This window comes from Lycium barbarum, chromosome 1, assembly GCF_019175385.1.
Source record: "Lycium barbarum isolate Lr01 chromosome 1, ASM1917538v2, whole genome shotgun sequence".
In the NCBI taxonomy this organism is placed as follows: domain Eukaryota; kingdom Viridiplantae; phylum Streptophyta; class Magnoliopsida; order Solanales; family Solanaceae; genus Lycium; species Lycium barbarum.
In genome coordinates this window covers 157,570,710-157,590,041 of record NC_083337.1, presented here as the reverse complement: position 1 = coordinate 157,590,041, position 19,332 = coordinate 157,570,710, and the positions used below count along the sequence as shown (strand labels likewise).

The 19,332-nt window shown below is 35.5% G+C and overlaps 3 protein-coding genes and 1 non-coding gene across 4 annotated transcripts; 3 read left to right on the top strand and 1 right to left on the bottom strand.

The window, feature by feature from the left end:
- The first annotated feature begins 397 nt into the window (after positions 1-397).
- Positions 398-9,630, top strand: LOC132600055 (DNA mismatch repair protein MSH2). The gene is made up of 13 exons (XM_060313190.1): positions 398-549; positions 732-781; positions 885-917; positions 2,248-3,321; positions 3,484-4,038; positions 4,126-4,236; positions 4,328-4,417; positions 4,502-4,573; positions 4,863-4,973; positions 5,439-5,565; positions 7,065-7,261; positions 8,504-8,653; positions 9,233-9,630. The coding sequence occupies exons 1-13, from the start codon at positions 501-503 to the stop codon at positions 9,443-9,445; spliced, it is 2,832 nt and encodes a 943-aa protein (XP_060169173.1). The 5' UTR covers positions 398-500; the 3' UTR covers positions 9,446-9,630.
- An 805-nt stretch (positions 9,631-10,435) lies between these two features.
- Positions 10,436-12,592, top strand: LOC132600044 (transcription factor SRM1-like). Its single transcript, XM_060313179.1, has 2 exons — positions 10,436-10,985; positions 12,200-12,592. Exons 1-2 carry the CDS (start codon positions 10,651-10,653, stop codon positions 12,375-12,377), a joined length of 513 nt encoding a protein of 170 aa, XP_060169162.1. The 5' UTR covers positions 10,436-10,650; the 3' UTR covers positions 12,378-12,592.
- A 3,108-nt stretch (positions 12,593-15,700) lies between these two features.
- On the top strand, positions 15,701-17,915 carry LOC132600033 (protein ASPARTIC PROTEASE IN GUARD CELL 1-like). Its single transcript, XM_060313171.1, has 2 exons — positions 15,701-16,650; positions 17,269-17,915. Exons 1-2 carry the CDS (start codon positions 15,739-15,741, stop codon positions 17,779-17,781), a joined length of 1,425 nt encoding a protein of 474 aa, XP_060169154.1. The 5' UTR covers positions 15,701-15,738; the 3' UTR covers positions 17,782-17,915.
- A 370-nt stretch (positions 17,916-18,285) lies between these two features.
- TRNAD-GUC (transfer RNA aspartic acid (anticodon GUC)) lies at positions 18,286-18,357 on the bottom strand. Its single transcript has one exon. It is a non-coding gene; the product is annotated as a tRNA-Asp (tRNA).
- Positions 18,358-19,332: the final 975 nt, after the last annotated feature.

The window sequence follows — 19,332 nt, the reverse complement described above, 5'->3', positions numbered from 1 at the left end:
GGCATAAATTATTTAAGAGCACGGAACATAACTTATGAAATATTATAATGTAAAAATAAAAACTTACGGCCGCAAAAAAGTTATTTATTATGAGAGACAATAATTAAAGACTAGCGAAAAATAGAGACAAAAGTGCAAATGACCCTAAACACTGCATAGAAGTTGTTCAAAAGTGGACAAAACATGCAATTTCTTAAGCGATATGACTTAAACGGTGGTCTTGAATCGGATGTGTGTGCACTTCGTCCCAAATGTACACTACAGCCCAGGCGAAAAGGGAAGTCCAGTCCAACCGATTATTTGGGGGCCCTCTTCCTAGCTCTGGCCTCGACACAATACAATAGGCCCATACATACTCCTAGCACAAGAATCAAGAATCTCAAAGGAATACAAGATACTCGCCATTATATTTCCCGCCAATCCACATCCCCTATCTCCTCATTACAGTGTGTAGTCCTTTGTCCAAAAAAAAAAAAAAAAAAAAAAAGGTGAAAGAAGAAATGGATGAAAAGTTTGAGGAACAAGGCAAGCTTCCCGAGCTTAAACTTGGTAAAACCCCTAATCCATTAAATGTTCTATTTTATTCTCACAAGTCTTTCGCTACCTCTAACTTTTTATGTTTTTTTCTCATCAGATTTTAGTAAATGGATATTGAGTATACATATTAGCGGTTGGGATTTAGTTTTGTTCGATTAATTGATATTTGTTAATTGTGAATGGTTTCCTTTTAGATGCTAGGCAAGCTCAAGGGTTTCTCTCATTCTTCAAAACCCTACCCAAGGTAAGCTATTCATTAAAAAAACTTATTCTATTCAAATAGTATGCTCACCCACACTTATAGTGAAAAATGTTAAGAGGGTTCGCTTAATTTTATTGTGTTGCAGGACCCTAGGGCAGTTCGTCTCTTCGATCGTCGGGTGAGCATTCTCTTTTCCCTCTGTCCATTTTTACTTGTCCAGTATACTAAAAATACATGTTCTCTTTTACTTGTTCAGTTTGAAAAATCAAGTGATAATTTATCATTTTATAACTATTTCACCCTTATCATTAATTATCGGATTGGAAACTTAAAGGAATTGTTGGTGACTGCACAACTTTTGAAGTATGTTTGATTGATTTCAATTATTTAGATGATTTATAATAATTAGGGGTGATATAGTAAAAATGTTGTTTTAATTATTGCTCCATACGGGGTGTGCCAAGTCAAACATGGAGAAGTAAAAATGGATGGAGGGAGTATTTTTTTTTTTTTTTGTAATAGCTGTGGTATCCGCACCAACTTGCACGTCCAAGGTTCGGGTTATTTTGCCCACCAAGATTTAGGAAGATGAAATGAAATGCCTAGCTCTTTTTTGGCTCTGTGGGGATTCTAACCCTGGTCTCTCGTGGTCTTTGTTCCAACTTTATTGACCCCGGGAACGCAATCTTGGGGGCCTTTGCACTTGCCATTATTATTTGTCTTCGCAGCTACATTTATGGATAGTTATTTTGTTTTCTTTAAAGTGCTATTTGAGATTCTTGAATGAATGACTACATTCTTTTATGCTTGTCATACTACGCCTTTTGTTTAAGCTTGTAGTTCTGTCTGAAATAGGTAGGTCTCAGTTTTTTCTCTGAAGTCCATTAATTGATAGTTATTTCCTTTTTATTTTGTTTGTCATGCTGCCTTTAAGGTGGGGCAGCAGAGCCAGACGTTTTGTCTTTCCCGCACCTATATTTAGGCCCCGTTTGTCCATAGATACCAAAAAAAAATTCACTTTTTTTTTTTTTGGGAATTTTGGAGTTGGAGTTGGAGTTGTGTTTGGCCATAGTTTTTGAAATTGTAGTTTTTGGTGAAATGTAGTTGTAAAAAAGTGAAAAAAGTGATGAAAAACAAGTTTTTTGAGTTTTTGGTATTCCGGAATATAACTTCAAGTTGTATTCGGAATTTTCATGGCCAAACGCTGATTTCGAAAAAAAGTGAAAAAAAATTCCAGAAAAAAGTGAATAATTTTTATGGCCAAACGGCACCTTATTGTTGGCTGGTCGAATAGCCTGTTGAAATTTCTTTCTGTCTCTGTGTCTTATTTTTTGTCTGGTTATTGGGTGCTATTAGTTTGAAATCTGCTCTCTGAAGTCTGAAAGTTCATGTATTTGTGATCAATTGGTCCTTCATGGTTTGACCAGAAATCCTTTTTTGTTCTGGTACCAGCGTGCAGCTCTTCTTTTGTAGAGTATTAAATGTATCCTCTATTCCTCTCCTTTTAGGACTATTATACTGCTCATGGAGATGATGCAACTTTCATTGCAAAGACATATTACCATACAACAACTGCTTTACGACAGTTGGGTAATGGAGTTGGTGCTCTTTCCAGTGTTAGTGTGAGTAGAAATATGTTTGAAACAATAGCTCGTGACATTCTCTTGGAGAGAATGGATCGTACTCTTGAATTATATGAGGGCAGTGGCTCAAACTGGAGACTGGTCAAAAGTGGAACTCCTGGAAATTTTGGAAGTTTTGAGGATATTCTGTTTGCTAATAATGAAATGCAAGATTCTCCGGCGATTGTTGCTCTTGCTCCAAACTTTGATCAGAACGGCTGTACAGTTGGGTTAGGCTATGTTGATATTACTAAGAGAGTCCTTGGTTTAGCAGAATTTCTAGACGATAGCCACTTCACCAATTTGGAGTCTGCTTTGGTTGCTCTTGGTTGCAGAGAATGTCTTGTACCAACAGAGACTGGGAAATCCAGTGAATACAGACCTCTGTATGATGCAATATCGAGATGTGGCGTGATGGTAACTGAAAGAAAGAAAACTGAATTTAAAGGGAGGGATTTGGTACAGGATCTTGGTAGGCTCGTCAAGGGTTCAGTAGAACCTGTTCGTGATTTAGTCTCTGGTTTCGAATTTGCAGCAGGTGCTTTAGGGTGCATACTTTCCTATGCAGAACTACTTGCAGATGAGAGCAATTATGGAAACTACAGAGTCAAACAATACAACCTCAATAGTTACATGAGATTAGATTCTGCTGCTATGAGAGCACTGAATGTCATGGAGAGCAAATCAGATGCTAACAAAAACTTTAGCTTGTTCGGTCTCATGAATAGAACCTGTACTGCTGGTATGGGTAAAAGGTTATTGCACATGTGGCTGAAACAGCCGTTATTAGATGTAGATGAGATTAACTGTAGACTGGATTTAGTTCAAGCATTTGTGGAGGATGCTGCACTTCGCCAAGATCTGAGGCAGCATCTGAAAAGAATTTCAGATATTGAGCGGCTGACACGCAATCTTGAGAGGAAAAGAGCCAGTTTACTGCACGTTGTAAAACTCTATCAGGTTCTTTTTCTTTTCTCCTTTTCCCTTATCCCTCTCTTTTTAGCCTAGACTCCGTAGATTTCAATCAACTATACATTGAGAAGTACAACTGACTTTAATCCCTTCTTTCTTAGCTAAATAATACACTGGTCCTGGCTTAACTTTTCTTTTCTTCATGTGCAGTCAAGCATCAGAATACCATTTATCAAAAGCGTTTTGGAACGTTATGATGGGCAATTTGCCACACTTATCAGGGAAAGGTATATTGATCCTCTTGAGAAATGGAGTGATGATAATCACCTGAATAAGTTCATTGCTCTTGTGGAAACTGCTGTTGACCTTGATCAACTTGAGAATGGAGAATACATGATTTCTGCTGCATATGACCCAAGTTTATCTGCTCTGAAGGATGAGCAAGAGACATTGGAGGGACAGATTCATAATTTGCACAAACAAACTGCCAATGATCTTGATCTACCTATCGATAAGTCTCTTAAACTAGATAAAGGAACACAATTTGGACATGTCTTCAGAATTACCAAGAAAGAAGAACCAAAAGTGAGGAAGCAGCTAAATTCTCACTACATTGTTCTTGAAACACGTAAGGATGGAGTAAAATTTACCAATACAAAACTCAAAAAACTAGGAGATCGGTACCAGAAGATCGTAGAAGAGTATAAGAGCTGTCAGAAAGAACTGGTAGCTCGTGTAGTTCAAACAGTTGTGAGTTTCTCCGAGGTATGTATATTATTTGATATATTTTGGTTGAGCCTCCTCTTCTTGCCTAGCCCATTTATTTGGGTTTACCAAGTATTGGCTTTCCAGGTGTTTGAAGGTCTAGCTGGTTCACTTTCTGAGTTGGATGTGCTACTGAGTTTTGCGGATTTGGCTTCCAGTTGCCCAACTGCCTATGCAAGACCAAGTATCACTCCTCCAGTAGGGACATTTTTTCTCTTCTCGTGTAACATGCTACTGATGTCATGTTAAGTAAATTATATACAGCTAATTTGGTGATGTTGCCATATAGGATACGGGAGATATTATACTTGAAGGGTGTAGGCATCCTTGTGTGGAAGCTCAAGACTGGGTTAACTTCATCCCTAATGACTGTAGACTAGTATGTGTTCTGTAATGTTGAAACGTTCTGGTCTCTGATATTTTGTCTGGAGGGGCTTATAACCTACCTCTTTGATCTTCCCAGGTCAGGGGAGAGAGTTGGTTTCAGATTATTACAGGCCCTAACATGGGTGGAAAATCGACCTACATTCGGCAGGTGTGAGTTATTGTTTTGCTGAAAGTTATTCTTGCCTTGTTTACAATCTCACTAGGTATGTGAGGGACAAGATGTCTTATCATATAAATGTAACTGAGAATTGCTTTTTGGCTATTCCTGCTTGTGAGGCTGATCCTGTATATTCAGTTATTCACAGAATTCATAATCAGTTGCTTGAAGATCTGATTTTATTTGCATTCCAGTATTTTCCTGTAATCATGCATTATTCCTATATTAGAACTGTCTCTCTAAAAAAAGTCTGAATTGTTTGGCAAATTTGCACTAACAGGTTGGTGTGAATGTCCTGATGGCCCAAGTTGGCTCCTTTGTTCCGTGTGACAATGCTACCATTTCTATTCGTGATTGCATTTTTGCTCGTGTTGGCGCTGGAGATTGCCAGGTGAGACAACATATTCTTGTTGCATATCTAGAATTTAAGTATCTAATTGCTCAATAAGGTGCCTGTCGATACATAACTTGCTAGCCCTTCATATTTTTTGGGGTTCATCCAACTAGTTTGGCATTGAAGCATGATTGATTGATCCAGCCTATAAATAACTATATGCTGATGTCGTAAAAGTCCACCCCCTTTTACTTCTGTAAGTGTCTCATTTTCCGATACATAGTTAATGTACATGTCAAATTAGCTTGAATAAGTTTCATCTTACTGGGCTTATTCATCGTGTGCTAGAAATTGGTTTTCTTTCATCTTACTGGCTTATTCATCGTGTGCTAGAAATTGGTTTTCATCTAATCTGCCATTTGCCCCAAATAAATTGTTTGTTTATTTATTAGTTCTGTTGATTTCCTTAATAATGAAAGGAACTAAGAGGCTTGTGTTTCTCCTTCCTCCTCTTTGAATCAGCTGAGGGGAGTTTCTACTTTTATGCAAGAGATGCTTGAGACTGCATCGATCTTGAAAGGAGCCACTGATAGATCATTGATTATAATTGATGAGTTGGGCCGTGGGACATCGACTTATGATGGCTTTGGTAAGTTTTGATTTGTGAATTTATGTAAATATCTTTTCTTAAAATTTCAATCCTCGGATTGCTTGACTTGGTTTGCTCTCTTGTATTGCATCATTACATAATATAGATGTCCAGGACCCGTCATGTAATCCATTTGAAGCTTCTGCTGATACTTGAGTTAATTTAATTGGTGTGAGATTTTTTGTTCAAACATTCTTTTCCACACAGGAAAGAAAACACTAGCAGAGTAAAAAACCGTTATATGTGCCTTCTCCTTATATGGTTTCTGGTAAATATTCTTGTCACGGAATAACGGTATTACTCATGATGTTTCTCGCTAAATCTATAATTTGGTGATTTGATGAAGTTTAAAGCGAGTTATACTAAAATGTGATTTTGGGCTATCTAATGCATGTTAGCAAAGGCAATGCAGGCAAACATTTGAAATAGTAGGACTACTTAAGGAAAATTTGACATTTACTGATTGCTGTGAACAGAGTATACATGAAAGTAACTGGCAATTGTCATAAGCTCTGCAAAGGCTATGCTCTGCTCTTTATTGTCTTGCAAACATCTAAACTAAGTAGGAAACAAACTCCTACGGAGTCAAATGCTCAGAGTTTCACCTTATTCTAGTATATATGTTTCTGCAAGGTGTGTTTGTAAAGGGCTCAAAGACTTGATAATGCAAAAAAAATGAAAGCACAAGCTAATGAGCAGAATGAAGACCTCACATGATCACCTTTATTTTTTGTCTTTGGGGTTCTTGTCATTTTGTTTTTCTTCATATACGATTAATTTCGGTCTCTGGTTCTGCAAGCGAGTTTCACTCTGGAAGTGGGTTCATACCTTTGTTTCCCACGTGACTCGGAATGAACCATTCCATGCTACCTTTCACATAAGTCTGCCTTTTTATTAGATATAAGATTACCCTTCTATCATTGAAAATGAAATAGGATGATTTATTTCGGTTGGCATGCTTATTGTATTATGTCATGGCGTATGAATTAACTATTGTACTCTCTACTACCAACAAGATCAATGAAATTAGTGATAAAGCATGATGATTATTTTGATGCCTATTCTTCCATAACCTAGGCCTACACAGGCTTGTAAAAGCCAGATTTAACTCAGCGTCATGGCAAACTATTTGAGTGTAATGAAGGCAGAATGGGCTAGTCAAATATTCAAGTGCCGAAAAAATTGTTGACCTAAGCCTTTCAATCATTTTACCATGGAGCAGTTAGTTCTCTTCCATTTTTTCCACTGTATGAGATTAGGGTTTCAAATATTATACAATCAGCTTGGAACCATACTAATCTAAACCCCTCCTTGTTTGCATCCTAAAATATTTGCAGGCACTGGAAAGAATGTTATGTCTTTTTTTAACTTTTGAGGGTTCTCTTTTTGAGCGTGAACCTTGCTGAGCTAGAGTTATTTCTTTGGCAACTCTGTTATGTCATCTGGTTGTTTTTCCACTACTTCATAACTGTTTTCGTGTATTTTACTCACATTATCAGGTTTAGCTTGGGCTATTTGTGAGCACATTGTTGGAGAAATTAAAGCACCAACATTGTTTGCCACTCACTTTCATGAGCTGACTGCGTTGGCCACTGGGAATGCAAGCAATGGGCATAAGCAAATTGCTGGTGTAGCAAATTTTCATGTCAGTGCACACATTGACTCTTCTAGTCGCAAGCTAACTATGCTTTACAAGGTATGCTTATCTTCCTCTCTTTCTGGCTACTTCTGACTCATTCTCGTTATCTGCCAGTAATTTTAAAGTGCTATAAGTAGTTTATTTCCTAATTTACTTGTAAAAACAGTTTCATTCCTGATTAGCTTGTAACAGCCAGGTTTGAGAAAGTTTGATCTTTATTTAGGATGATATTAATATATAATAAGAGAACTTTTGTACCACTCACATAAGTGGAGTGGCAGCTTATATGGATATCAGAAAGATCGATCTTACATGCACTCATGTACTTGGACTGATACAACCAAGTACACTGATATGATATGAGCCTTTCTGTGCTTGGATACTTTCCAGATAAACAGAGCAAGAATGAAGAGAATACATATACTAGTTGACAGGATGCTTCAGCTTAAAGAAATTCAAATTTAACTAGGATAGATATGGCAGTCAGGCAGTGTGGTTGACACTGATATCTGATGGTAGTAGGGATGATTGTTTCTGTCGATACTGGTAGAATCAGGTGACTTTGTATTAGGGAGCAATATAGTGCTTTTATTTTGGCATCATCTACCTGTATGCTCATAATTAGGTATCATGAATCAACACTAACACAAATTATATCAATAATATTTAAGTGCAGATATTATTGATCAGAAAAATGATAAAAAGAACACTTGTGACATTTTATTAACATGTGATCTGACAATGCTGCTTAAAAGCTCACTGAATTCATCTTATGGTGATCAGTGAGCACTTCCTGTTAAGTGCTTAGTTAGTATATTGCAGTATCCTATTTATGTCAGAATCTGTTTTATGAGTTAGGGCTTCGCATGCAATCTGAAGTTTATTTTGGTGAGCGCACCAATCAATCAAAACATCACTTGAATTAGTTGATTTCACAAGTTCTAAAATTGTTGAACTTTGTAAACACCGACTGGAAAACTAGTTTCTTATGCTTTTTAGAATGTGAGCAGTTACCCTCAAGGGTGGCTCACTTGGTTGAGCATGGACCTCTCATAATGGAGGTCTCAGGTTCGAAACCTCCTGCCTACGACAGCAGGGGATTTGCCTTTTGGGTCGAGCTCGTCACACGGGGCTTGCCTAGTGCGGGTTACCTCTCTCGTGTGGTTTGCGAGCTATTACACAGGAGCTGGGTTTACCTTGTGCGCACCCGAAGGGTAGCGGCTGCGGATTCCCATGTCATCAAAAAAAAAAAAAAGAATGTGAGCAGTTGCTCAGCATCTAACCATTGTACCTTTCCAGGTTCAACCAGGTGCTTGTGATCAAAGTTTTGGTATTCACGTCGCAGAGTTTGCCAATTTTCCACAGAGTGTTGTGGCCCTGGCCAGAGAAAAGGCATCTGAATTGGAGGATTTCTCTCCTAATGCCATGATTCCAAATGACTGTAAAGAGGTATTTTCCTTTGGTTACTTTCCTATGCTCATCACAAGTATCATTAAAAATTCTGCTTCCTTCCATTTTAAATTTAGGGTCATGTTTGGCAGTTGGCACACCGTCTGGAGGCATTGTTAAAATCTCGTTTGTTTTAAAATCATATGCAAGATTACTAAATGAGTCTAGCTATAGGCTGTAATGTAAAAGTGGACGTTTTGTTATTTAAGTGTTGGGTAATCTTAATCATTCAAATACTATTTGATACTTATGAATGGTCAATGGTGTCATATGGTAAATTTTTTTGACATCTTGATCTGCTCCTTATTGCTTTCTGGGTGTGTATTAGGGTGCACTTAGCAATTGCATGCTCTACTGCCTTCTTAGAAACCAATATAGTCGCGAAGTTACCTGTAATTGAAGCAGCCATTGCTACTCTGTTTTCCCCTTGTCTTAACCCCGCTGCTTGTTGACTTCCCCACGTATTCTTTGAGGGAGGGGACATGTAATCAGAACATTTTAGCTCAAATACCATTCGATAGTACTACCCTCAAACTTTTAGTTATCGTGGATATATAAATGATTTTGTTATTCTTCCAGGCAGCTTCAAAACGGAAGAGAGAATTTGACCCCAATGATGTGTCTAGAGGTACTGCCCGAGCTCGTCAATTCTTACAGGATTTCACTCAGCTGCCACTGGATAAGATGGATCTAAAGCAGGCCTTGCAACAGTTGAGCAAAATGAAGACCAACCTGGAGAAGGATGCAGTTGACAGCCAGTGGCTCCAGCAATTCTTTAGTTCTTCAGATTAGAACTATCTTCTACTCTGTGAAGCTTGGGGTGGGAGAATGACACTGGTGGTTTTTTGTGGATATAACTTAGGCCAAATTTTGAAGTTTCATTCAAATCCTTACCCCGAACATGATCCGCTGTAATTATTTTTGTATGCATCCTGTGATTATATTAAACGTTATGTTATGGTCATCTAGCAGACTAACACTGGTAGTAGTCTATTGAAATGTTCCTCTGCAATGACAACCTCTCCCCTCCCCCAAAAGCCTAAATGCAAAACTAGAAAACACAAAAGCTTCCCTTTCTGTACTACACTTTGTTAAAATAATGTGTGTATTGGTTCTATTGAATTAGCATGGTTTAAAAAAATGATTTGCAAACTATACCTTAAACAAATTTCATCCTTTTTTGGGTCCTTTTCCTTTATTTCCTAGAGGGTGGTGTCAATGTAATCTGCCAATGTTGTTAGCTTAACGTAATTCTTTTGGATTAGCCTCTTACCAAAGGGATGATGATGAAATTACGAGAAAATGAGAACTAAAAGCCAAATGCCTTGTGATTTTTTTTTTCTCATACTAGCACTAGGTACAAGTTAATTTGAGAAAGTCCTACATCAAAAGACACCTAGTACGACTAAGTTCTTTGAAACAGGTACCAGAGTCATATGAATGAGTTGTAATGCCGAAATGTCCGCAGTAGCAGCATGAATTATACGAGCAGTTGGATAAGTACTAGTCCTACAAACACGACAGCCCATTTGTATATTGGAACCCCATTCATATATTGCACTCTTTCTTCTCTCTAATACCTCTCTTATCCCCTTTCTTTTCTGTGCTCCTAATAGCCTATTTGATCAAGTTTATTTTTCCCTTAAAAGTACTTATTTTTTTAATATTTATTTTTTCAATAAGTGCTTATTTAAAAAAAAGTGAGGTGTTTGGCCAAGCTTTTGAAGGAAAATAAGTGCTTTTGAGGAGTAGCAAAAATAGTTTTTCAGAAGCTAAAAAAAAATAGCTTTTGTTCAAAAGCACTTTTGAAAAAAATACACATAAAATACTTTTTAAAAGCTTGATCAAACACTAATTGCTGCTCAAAAGTACTTTTAAATTAATTGACCAAACACAAACTATTTTTAGCCAAAAATACTTTTTTGAAAAAAACACTTTTTAAAATAAGCTATTTTTAGAAGTTTGGCCAAACAGACTATAAATCTACACAAAAAAACATGTCAATCCTAACTTCAGTAGTGTGGAGCAAAGAGGAAGAAATAGCCTTTGAGAATGCCATTGCCTTGCACTGTATTGATGACTCCAAAGAGCAATGGGAGAATATTGCTTTGATGGTCCCAAGTAAAACCACTGAAGAGCTGAAGAGACATTACCAATTGTTAGTGGATGATGTAACCGCCATTGAATATGGGTATGTTCCAATTCCCAATTACACTGTAGGCCATGGCTATTCTAGAGTTTCTGGTTGGCAGTCGAACGGAAATGGGCTTGGAGGCACAGCCCAGTACCAAGAGAGACGAAAAGGGATGCCATGGACTGAAGAAGAGCACAGGTAACCAGTAGAGTAGTTTTAGGGGATTAAAAATCACTCAGCATTAATTTATACAACATTTGGTTGAGATTTAATTCTCACATAAAATCCAGCAGTATATTATACAATATTTGAGGTTATTATTTGTGTTTTCCTCAAAATATGCGGGGTAGTATGTGAAGTAAAAATATAGGTAATACATGAATTAAAATGTCAAAGTGGTAAGAAATATTTTAAATTATCCTTTGAATAGTTTAATATCTCAAACTATTTAACAAGTAATCTCCACAGTATACAATCGTACATTACTAATCATGCATTATACGATCCTCGCATTTTTAATACGGCATTATAATTTTTGTCCCAGCATAACTTGTCTTTAACCAAAAGGCTCCTTAAGCTATATGCATAACCAATGAAGGATGTGTTTGGTATGAATGAGAGATATTTTTCAATTTTCTAATTTTTAGTTTTTATGGAGGTAACTAATTCATAAGTGTCTACCACAGTGACGGTCTCTTCCCAGTTCTCAACACAACGCTCACCCCCTCCTCGCACCTTGCCACTATATCTGAGTGCGCACAAGTTACTCATACTTAATTCCAAGCCAAAAGTGAGTAACTTCAGTTGTTTTGGTGAACTAGCTAACTAGCTCTCATCAAACCACGGCTTGTTGGATTTTTTTCTCTCTAAATTGAGTCACAATTTTATTATCATGGGTGCAAAAACCACATTGAAGGAGGAGGGGATAACCTAGCTTTCTTTGTACAAAAAAGAGAGAAACTGCTTAGCAGGTTTGCTAATTTGAGAATTGCATTTGCATATCTCATCTAACAAAAAAGCAAAAAAATTTGACAAAAAGAAGAGAGTTCAAGTTAGTCCAAAAACCAACAAGCTTGATTTTCTCTTCTTAACTTGGAAAAAGGGTAATTGCCATCTATCCATGCTGAGAAGGCCTTTAACATGTTTTGGCAGAGTCCTGTTGAAAAGAGTATCTATGTGCATTTCGTCAAAATTATGACTTAAGGAGGTCATTTTTGTAACTTAATTTGCCTCCCTAAAGCAGTGTCTGATGAAGATAGTCAGATAACATGACTCCTAAAAATATCTAATTTCTTTAACATCTTCAATCCTCCATGGGGTAGACCATGTAGCATTGTTGAATTTACCTGCTGAAAGTGTAAGGGAAAGGAAAATTACTCTATTGACCTAACTTTTACACTGTTATACTGTAGGTTATTCTTGCTTGGTTTAAACACGTACGGAAAAGGAGATTGGAGAAGCATTTCAAGGAACTTTGTGATATCGAGGACACCATCCCAAGTGGCTAGCCATGCCCAAAAGTACTTTAACCGTTTGTACTCCAACAATAGCGGTAGAAGAAGATCCAGCATCCATGACATTACTATTTAAATTAGTGGAGATCTATTGTGAAAATGTTTTTTGGACTTCACATAAAATTAAAAAGCATCTTGAAGTTAAAGGATCATGGTTTTTACGTTAAAATTTAGCTTTTCTTTTTTAATCCAAACTCAGGCTTGACACGCCTACTACTTTTAGCTCATGTGTTCTTAATCTAAAAGAATCAAGTCTTTGTATTGCTAGCCTCAAGAATGTTTGCGATCCAATCACATCTGTCACATGATGTGATTCACATCTAACTCTAGCAAAATAGACCAATATCAGATGAGACAGCTTATGATTAGTGAAGTGTTATTTAAATACTCCTAAGATATTTAAGAGAGAGAGAAAATATTTTGACAAATATTCTTATGATTGGCGCTATTAAATAATATCTCTTCAAGGAGTGTATGCAAAAACCTTATAAGACAGATAATATGTAAGAACCTTATAAGACAGATAATATGTCAGAACCTTATAGCACAACACAAATATACATAATAAAAGTAATACTTCCTTAGTCTCATTCTAACGGTTGCTTTAACTTAAAAAATTTGCCACAAAATAAGTGTCACTTTAAAAAAGCAAGACCAAAGTTGACAATTGTTTCCGATCCTTTAACATTAAAGAAGTAGTCCTTTAATGTTACTCAATTCTAAAAAATAGCTAGTAAATAGTGGTAATATAGTAAAGTAAACCTTGAACTTATGGTTTTTCTTAATGGACATGAAAACAGCTAAAACGACAATTGAAATGGAACGGTCCCTAACTGCTTGTCTATTCGATATAAACCCAACTATGCCTGCACTTCTCGAGAACACTCAAAGTTTTAGCTTACTGCTTATCTACTGGAACGGTCAACTGAGCTCTTCTCATAATTAACCAAAATAAGTGCAATGTAGTTGCAGAAGGCACACATTTAGCATGCTGAAAGCCACATGCACACATATATGCAATGTGATATGTATGGCCAATTTGGGTCAAATACTATGCACTTGGTAAGCAAATTCCAAAGTCTTGATTATCAATTTGTCTGTATAGAAGCATATGGAGTAATAAGTACTCGAGATGGTATCTTCAATTTAATGTAGAAATTTTTTAAAATCCTCTTTTCTCCTTTCTTGTTTGCACAAAAATTTAAGCATATGGAAGGTAAACTCTGATACTTGGAACAGAACCTCTCTGAAAACAATTATAGAGAGGACATAAATTGGACTGGTAGTTGAATAAATGGATAAACATTGAACTCACACAAACAAACAAGAAAACAGAGAAAAAAGAAAGTCATTTTTCTACTGTTATTTAAGTATATGTTGCACCTGGAACCATTAGAATTTAAGTGCAGCTCAAATCTACATTATTGCTCTAACTACCCACCAATACCATATATAGGCTGGTAATTAATTCTCAAACTAACCAAACAAATATATCTGTCTGAACTCTTACAAGTTTGATTGGTGGGTCAAATGTGTGTGTTTTTTTAAACTTTTTCTCCTTTTTATATTGAACTACATCCTACTATTAATCAGTAAATCAATAACTAAAGCTGGTCTACTTGGACACCACTCGTCTTAAAACAACGAGTAAATACAGGGCAGGAAAATAAAAGATCCTTTCTTGAACAGTTGAACTCAAGAAATGCCCTTTGTGAATGAAAAGATAGTGGACGAGAAAGAAGATAGGAAAAGCAAAAGGAGAAGAAAAGATTATGTGACAAAAAAAATCTGGATTATATAATAACGCGATTAAATCTTACAACTACTAAGGAGTACATAGTAAAAGAAAATGTCTGATTGAAATAGAAATGTCCGTGACTTAAACAGAAAAAAAGGTCATTAATACACCTTGTTGAAAATTAGGTAGGAAATTAACAGATTATCTTGTTCTTGTCATGGATGTTTAAGAGCGTTTATTGAGCCAAGACCAAATAAACATTGAAGAAAATACTCGTCATGTGAATTAAGAAAATAGTTTGAAGTTCGACTTACCTCAAATTTTAATAAAGAAATGGTGATTTTTGAAATTTATGATCTTAAATAGATCATAACATTTACATGAATATACATTTTTTAAAATTTATGATCTTAAAACATGTCATACCTTTATGTGGCTATATATTTTTTTATAAAAAATATATATGAAAGTATCATTCTTTTTATAATAATAAAGAATGAACAAAGATGAAGACCATAATATTAATTCTTCCCTAAATATTAGAGCAGATGATTACAGATAGAATTATTTGGTGTAATTTTGACTAGCTTTAAGAGAGTATTCATCATTTCTCCCTTACAAACAAATGTTAATGACATACTCTTATCTGCATTTATTCTATTTTCACCGCAATATGGATAAAAGAATTTACATAGATGAATAATTACTGGAGAATTACTGGTAATGATAGCAATAACTCCCTCCGTTTTCTTTTACTTGTAAAATATATTAAAAATAAATTTCTATTTATTTGTCCGTTTTAGCAGATTGAGAGAAATTAATTTTCTTTTCAACTTTACCCAAACATAAAGTAATCATTGACCAAACTAATTTAAATACTAGTAGTCAATTTTAGAGCTCGAAGGTAGTGTAATGCTAATTACACCCTCATCTCATTTTATATGAATGTGTTACTGCTTGGGAAGTGAAACAACTACAATTTTCTGAAACTTTTTTAAACATTTTGAATCATTAGCTAAGTTGACTTGAACTCCTTCCATTCACTTTTATTAGTCCTCTATTGATTTGACATTCATCTTAAGAAATTATTTATTGCGAGTTTATTTTACAAATATTACCTATATTAACTATGCTTTAGAAGCCTATGCTTGATTAGCAGTATGTTACGTAATTACTAATTAATGATAAAGGTAATATCAGAAGAAAATAATAAATCCATCTTGATTTGTTAAAATGAATAATAGTACTTTTTGTGCAGTTTATTTTTTTTTTAATTTTTTTTAAAGAATCTATATCTAAATTTATGGTTAAAATTAAGTATTTTGACCATCATACTCCAAATCTCTCACATAAATATAGAATGAGATAAATACTTAGCTGCATCATATCTTTTACATAAAATCAATTTAAACTTATCATGATTAAATAATTTAATAAAGTAAAAAAAGGCATTAATTGACCAATAATTAAGTGATATAGAAGTGTAGGTATACCAACATTTATTAAAGTAGATAAAACATTTACCGATGAGTGCTATACTGCTATGTATGAAAGCTTCTTTCCCTCCATTAATGCATTGTTTGTTATTCAAACCTTATACTACAAGCTTGACGTTAGCTCCTTCCATTTCTCTTTTCTACCTCCTATTTATATCCCACTCCCACCTTCACTTCTTCCATTCATCATTTCTCTTTACACAATGGCAACCTCATCATTCTCCAATTTCTTCTTTATTCTCATCATCATCTCTCTTTCTTTCCTTCCTTTTTCTCTATCTCGCTCACCAATTCCTTCACTTCGACACTCACAAACCTTCAACGTTGCAAAATCCATTCAAAGCACCCTTCAAGTCCTCTCTCAAAACTCCAAGTCTCTCCAACAACAAACCCTTTATCCTTCATCTCCTTCAACATTCTCTGTAGCAATATACCCTCGTTCTTCACTTATAAAACCCCAACACAATAACTACACATCTCTCACTCTCTCAAGACTCGCTCGTGACTCTGCCCGAGTTTCCTCACTAACCAAACCGGGTCGAACCATGATCCGACCCGAAGAAATTCAAACCCCGATTACATCTGGAATAAGTCAAGGAAGTGGCGAATATTTCGCTAAGCTAGGTGTAGGGCAACCTGCTAAAGAATTCTACATGGCTATAGACACTGGAAGTGATATCAACTGGCTTCAATGTGAACCTTGCTCCGAATGTTACCAACAAACCGACCCGATTTTCAACCCGTCCGAATCCTCAACATACAACCGGGTCACATGTGACTCATCCGAATGCTCATCCCTTGATGTCTCGGATTGTTCCACGTCCGACACGTGTCTGTATCAGGTCTCGTATGGAGATGGGTCGTTTACTGCTGGAGAATTAGCTACTGAAAGGGTGTCGTTTGGGAATTCTGGTTCGTTTAATAATGTTGCTATAGGTTGTGGACATGATAATGAAGGGTTGTTTGTTGGTTCAGCTGGATTGATGGGTCTTGGTGGTGGTTCGTTATCTCTTCCATCTCAAATTAATGCAACGTCGTTTTCGTACTGCCTTGTGGACAAGAATTCTGATTCTTCATCCACGTTGGAATTCAATTCTGCTGGACCTAGTGACGCGGTAATGAAAGGAAAAAGATTTTAAGACTTAGCTGAAAAGTATTTTCACTTTGTGTTTGACCATTTAGTTTATAAAATACACTCGAGCACCGATTATTATTTGATCAAATTTTTAAAAAGTGTTATTAAGTGAGTTTTCTCAAAAGTAATTTTTAAAAAAAGTTATTTTGGGGAAAACCTATTTTAGCCTGCTTGGCCAAGGCTTTAGGAGGCCAAAACTACTTATTTTAAAAATTTGAGGTATTTGGTCAAGCTTTTGAGAGAAAATAAGTTTTTTGGTGAGTAGCAAAATTATTTTTCAGAAACTAAAAAAAAAATAGTTTTTCCCCAAGAATACTTTTTAAAATTTGTCAAACACTAATTATTGCTCAAAAATGATTTTTAAAATAACAGGTACTGTTTCTCACCAAAAGTACTTTTGTAAAAAGATCTTTATAAAATAAACTGATTTAAGAAGTTTGGTTAAACACTCTCAAAATAAGAAAATCTATTCCTATATAAATTTGACTATAACATATTCCTATATAAATTTGCTATAAATCCTAATTAGACAGGAATTAAAATATCAAATACTGACTAATTCTAATTTCCTACAACTTTGATTTTTTTTTTTCAACAGGTATTTGCACCATTGCTACGTAACTCAAAGAGGAACACTTTTTTCTACGTGGGTCTGGAAGGAATCAGTGTTGGCGGCGAGATGTTACCAATTCCAGCAAACATTTTCCAGGTAGACGAAACTGGACACGGAGGAATCATCGTAGATTCAGGAACAGCAGTAACTCGTCTACAAACCACCGTTTACAATTCTTTACGTGACACATTCGTAAAATACGCTCAGGATAAATTGCCGTCAACTGATGGATTTATGTTATTCGATACTTGCTTTGATTTATCGTCGATGAAAACAGCGAATGTTCCGACAGTAGCATTTCATTTTTCAGGTGATAAAAAGTTGTCATTGCACCCGAAGAATACACTTGTTCCGATAGACTCGGAGGGGAAGTTCTGTTTAGCGTTTGCTCCTACGGATGGATCACTAGCAATTATTGGGAATTCACAACAGCAGGGGACAAGGGTTAGTTATGATTTGACTAATAACCTTGTTGGATTTAGTCCTGATAAATGTTAGTTTGTATTTTGAAGGATTATAGTGGAGATGAAATTTATAGTGGCATTAGCTGCATTAAATTAAAAAAGACTTTATATAGAAAAGAACAGATCCAATAAAATATTGGTATGCTATAATGAATTTATTTACTATAATGGTTATTTTTCGTTTATATAGAGTAGTAGGAGTAATTATTATCATCTGAATGGTGTGATGAACTTCAACGCGTAGGAAAATGTATATTACATGTGAGACTTCTATAACTTCTTCTAATGAATGCAACAACTTAGGGTAAAATAGTCACTCCGACTAATGAATTTTTCTTAAGGAATGTGTAAAAAAAGAGAATTAAACGGATAATTTGAGATAGAGAGAGTATATGTATGGCTGATTGACAGTAATTGTTAGCCAAGATAGGCGAAGGGGTTAAGCTGGATGCAGGGAATGGTCCTTTGACTAATTAGCCTCATAAATCTTGGAATAGTTGAAGTCGTCGAAAATAGAAGCAAAAGGAAAAAAAGAGAACGCCGTTGCCGGGGATCGAACCCGGGTCACCCGCGTGACAGGCGGGAATACTTACCACTATACTACAACGACTTGCTTGCTCAAACTTCTGTTGTGTTTCTACAAATTACTCAGTTTGACCGACAACAACGAAAATCCGTATAGTAGCTTCTAAATTCCAAGAACCACAATCACTGATTGATATTTTAATTTTGACATAATTTCTCTATTAAACTAGACAACTATTATTATTATTATTATTATTATTATTATTATTATTATTATCAAATAATACCTTAAACTCAACATCCGATCAAATGTCATGTAGCATGAAATATGAGTGTTTGTTCCATGGAAATTTCTCTTGGAAAGAACTTTGGGAGAACCATACATTGGGAAGTATGCCAATCCAAAGGGCAAGCGAGCTAAGTTATCCTAATAGCACAAGAATACTTTCAAAGAGTGCCATACTAATGAATGATTAAGGGAATGGTAATAATCCACGTGTCACTATTAATAATTCTTTGCTCGCAATCCTTGCTCCTACTTTGAATTATGGAACGATTCAAAAGTATCGTAAGTATGACTTTGACTAAACAGCTAAGGCTAATATAATAATAGGATGGGAAGCAAACATCAAAAGAAAGCTTGATGGAAGGGACTTTGCGATGATGGAAGACTTACAGGATAGGGACATTATATAAAACAAAAAATTACCTAATTAAACCAATTGAAGGGATAAGCTCACCAAGTAAAAGCATTTTTCTTGATAAAACCGTACTTGCTTAAACAAAGGTGATAGACTAATAGAGCAAAGCCTAATACTAAATTACTACTATTAACTTATTGAAGGCAGACCATGAGCCATAGATTTATTCGGATGGCTGAAGACTAGTTTTGCTTTTTCCTCTAATGTAAATACAATTGAATAAGCTCTGGACTGTGAAAGAGCTAAACGTATCCATTTTCTTTGATAATTCTTTTAGAGAGAAAAAGTTAAATTAGATTGATGTCATTATTTAGATAATATAACAGAAATCAGTTTTAAGGCTTATTATTCACATATTT

Excerpts from the sequence above, each read along its gene's own strand:
- LOC132600044 (XM_060313179.1), top strand. The coding sequence starts at position 10,651 with ATGTCAATCCTAACTTCAGTAGTGTGGAGCAAAGAGGAAGAAATAGCC. Across the intron at positions 10,986-12,199 it reads TGGACTGAAGAAGAGCACAG|GTTATTCTTGCTTGGTTTAA; the intron begins GTAACCAGTAGA and ends GTTATACTGTAG.
- LOC132600033 (XM_060313171.1), top strand. The coding sequence starts at position 15,739 with ATGGCAACCTCATCATTCTCCAATTTCTTCTTTATTCTCATCATCATC. Across the intron at positions 16,651-17,268 it reads CTGCTGGACCTAGTGACGCG|GTATTTGCACCATTGCTACG; the intron begins GTAATGAAAGGA and ends TTTTTTCAACAG.
- LOC132600055 (XM_060313190.1), top strand. The coding sequence starts at position 501 with ATGGATGAAAAGTTTGAGGAACAAGGCAAGCTTCCCGAGCTTAAACTT. Across the intron at positions 4,039-4,125 it reads CAGTTGTGAGTTTCTCCGAG|GTGTTTGAAGGTCTAGCTGG; the intron begins GTATGTATATTA and ends TTGGCTTTCCAG. Across the intron at positions 4,418-4,501 it reads TCCCTAATGACTGTAGACTA|GTCAGGGGAGAGAGTTGGTT; the intron begins GTATGTGTTCTG and ends TGATCTTCCCAG.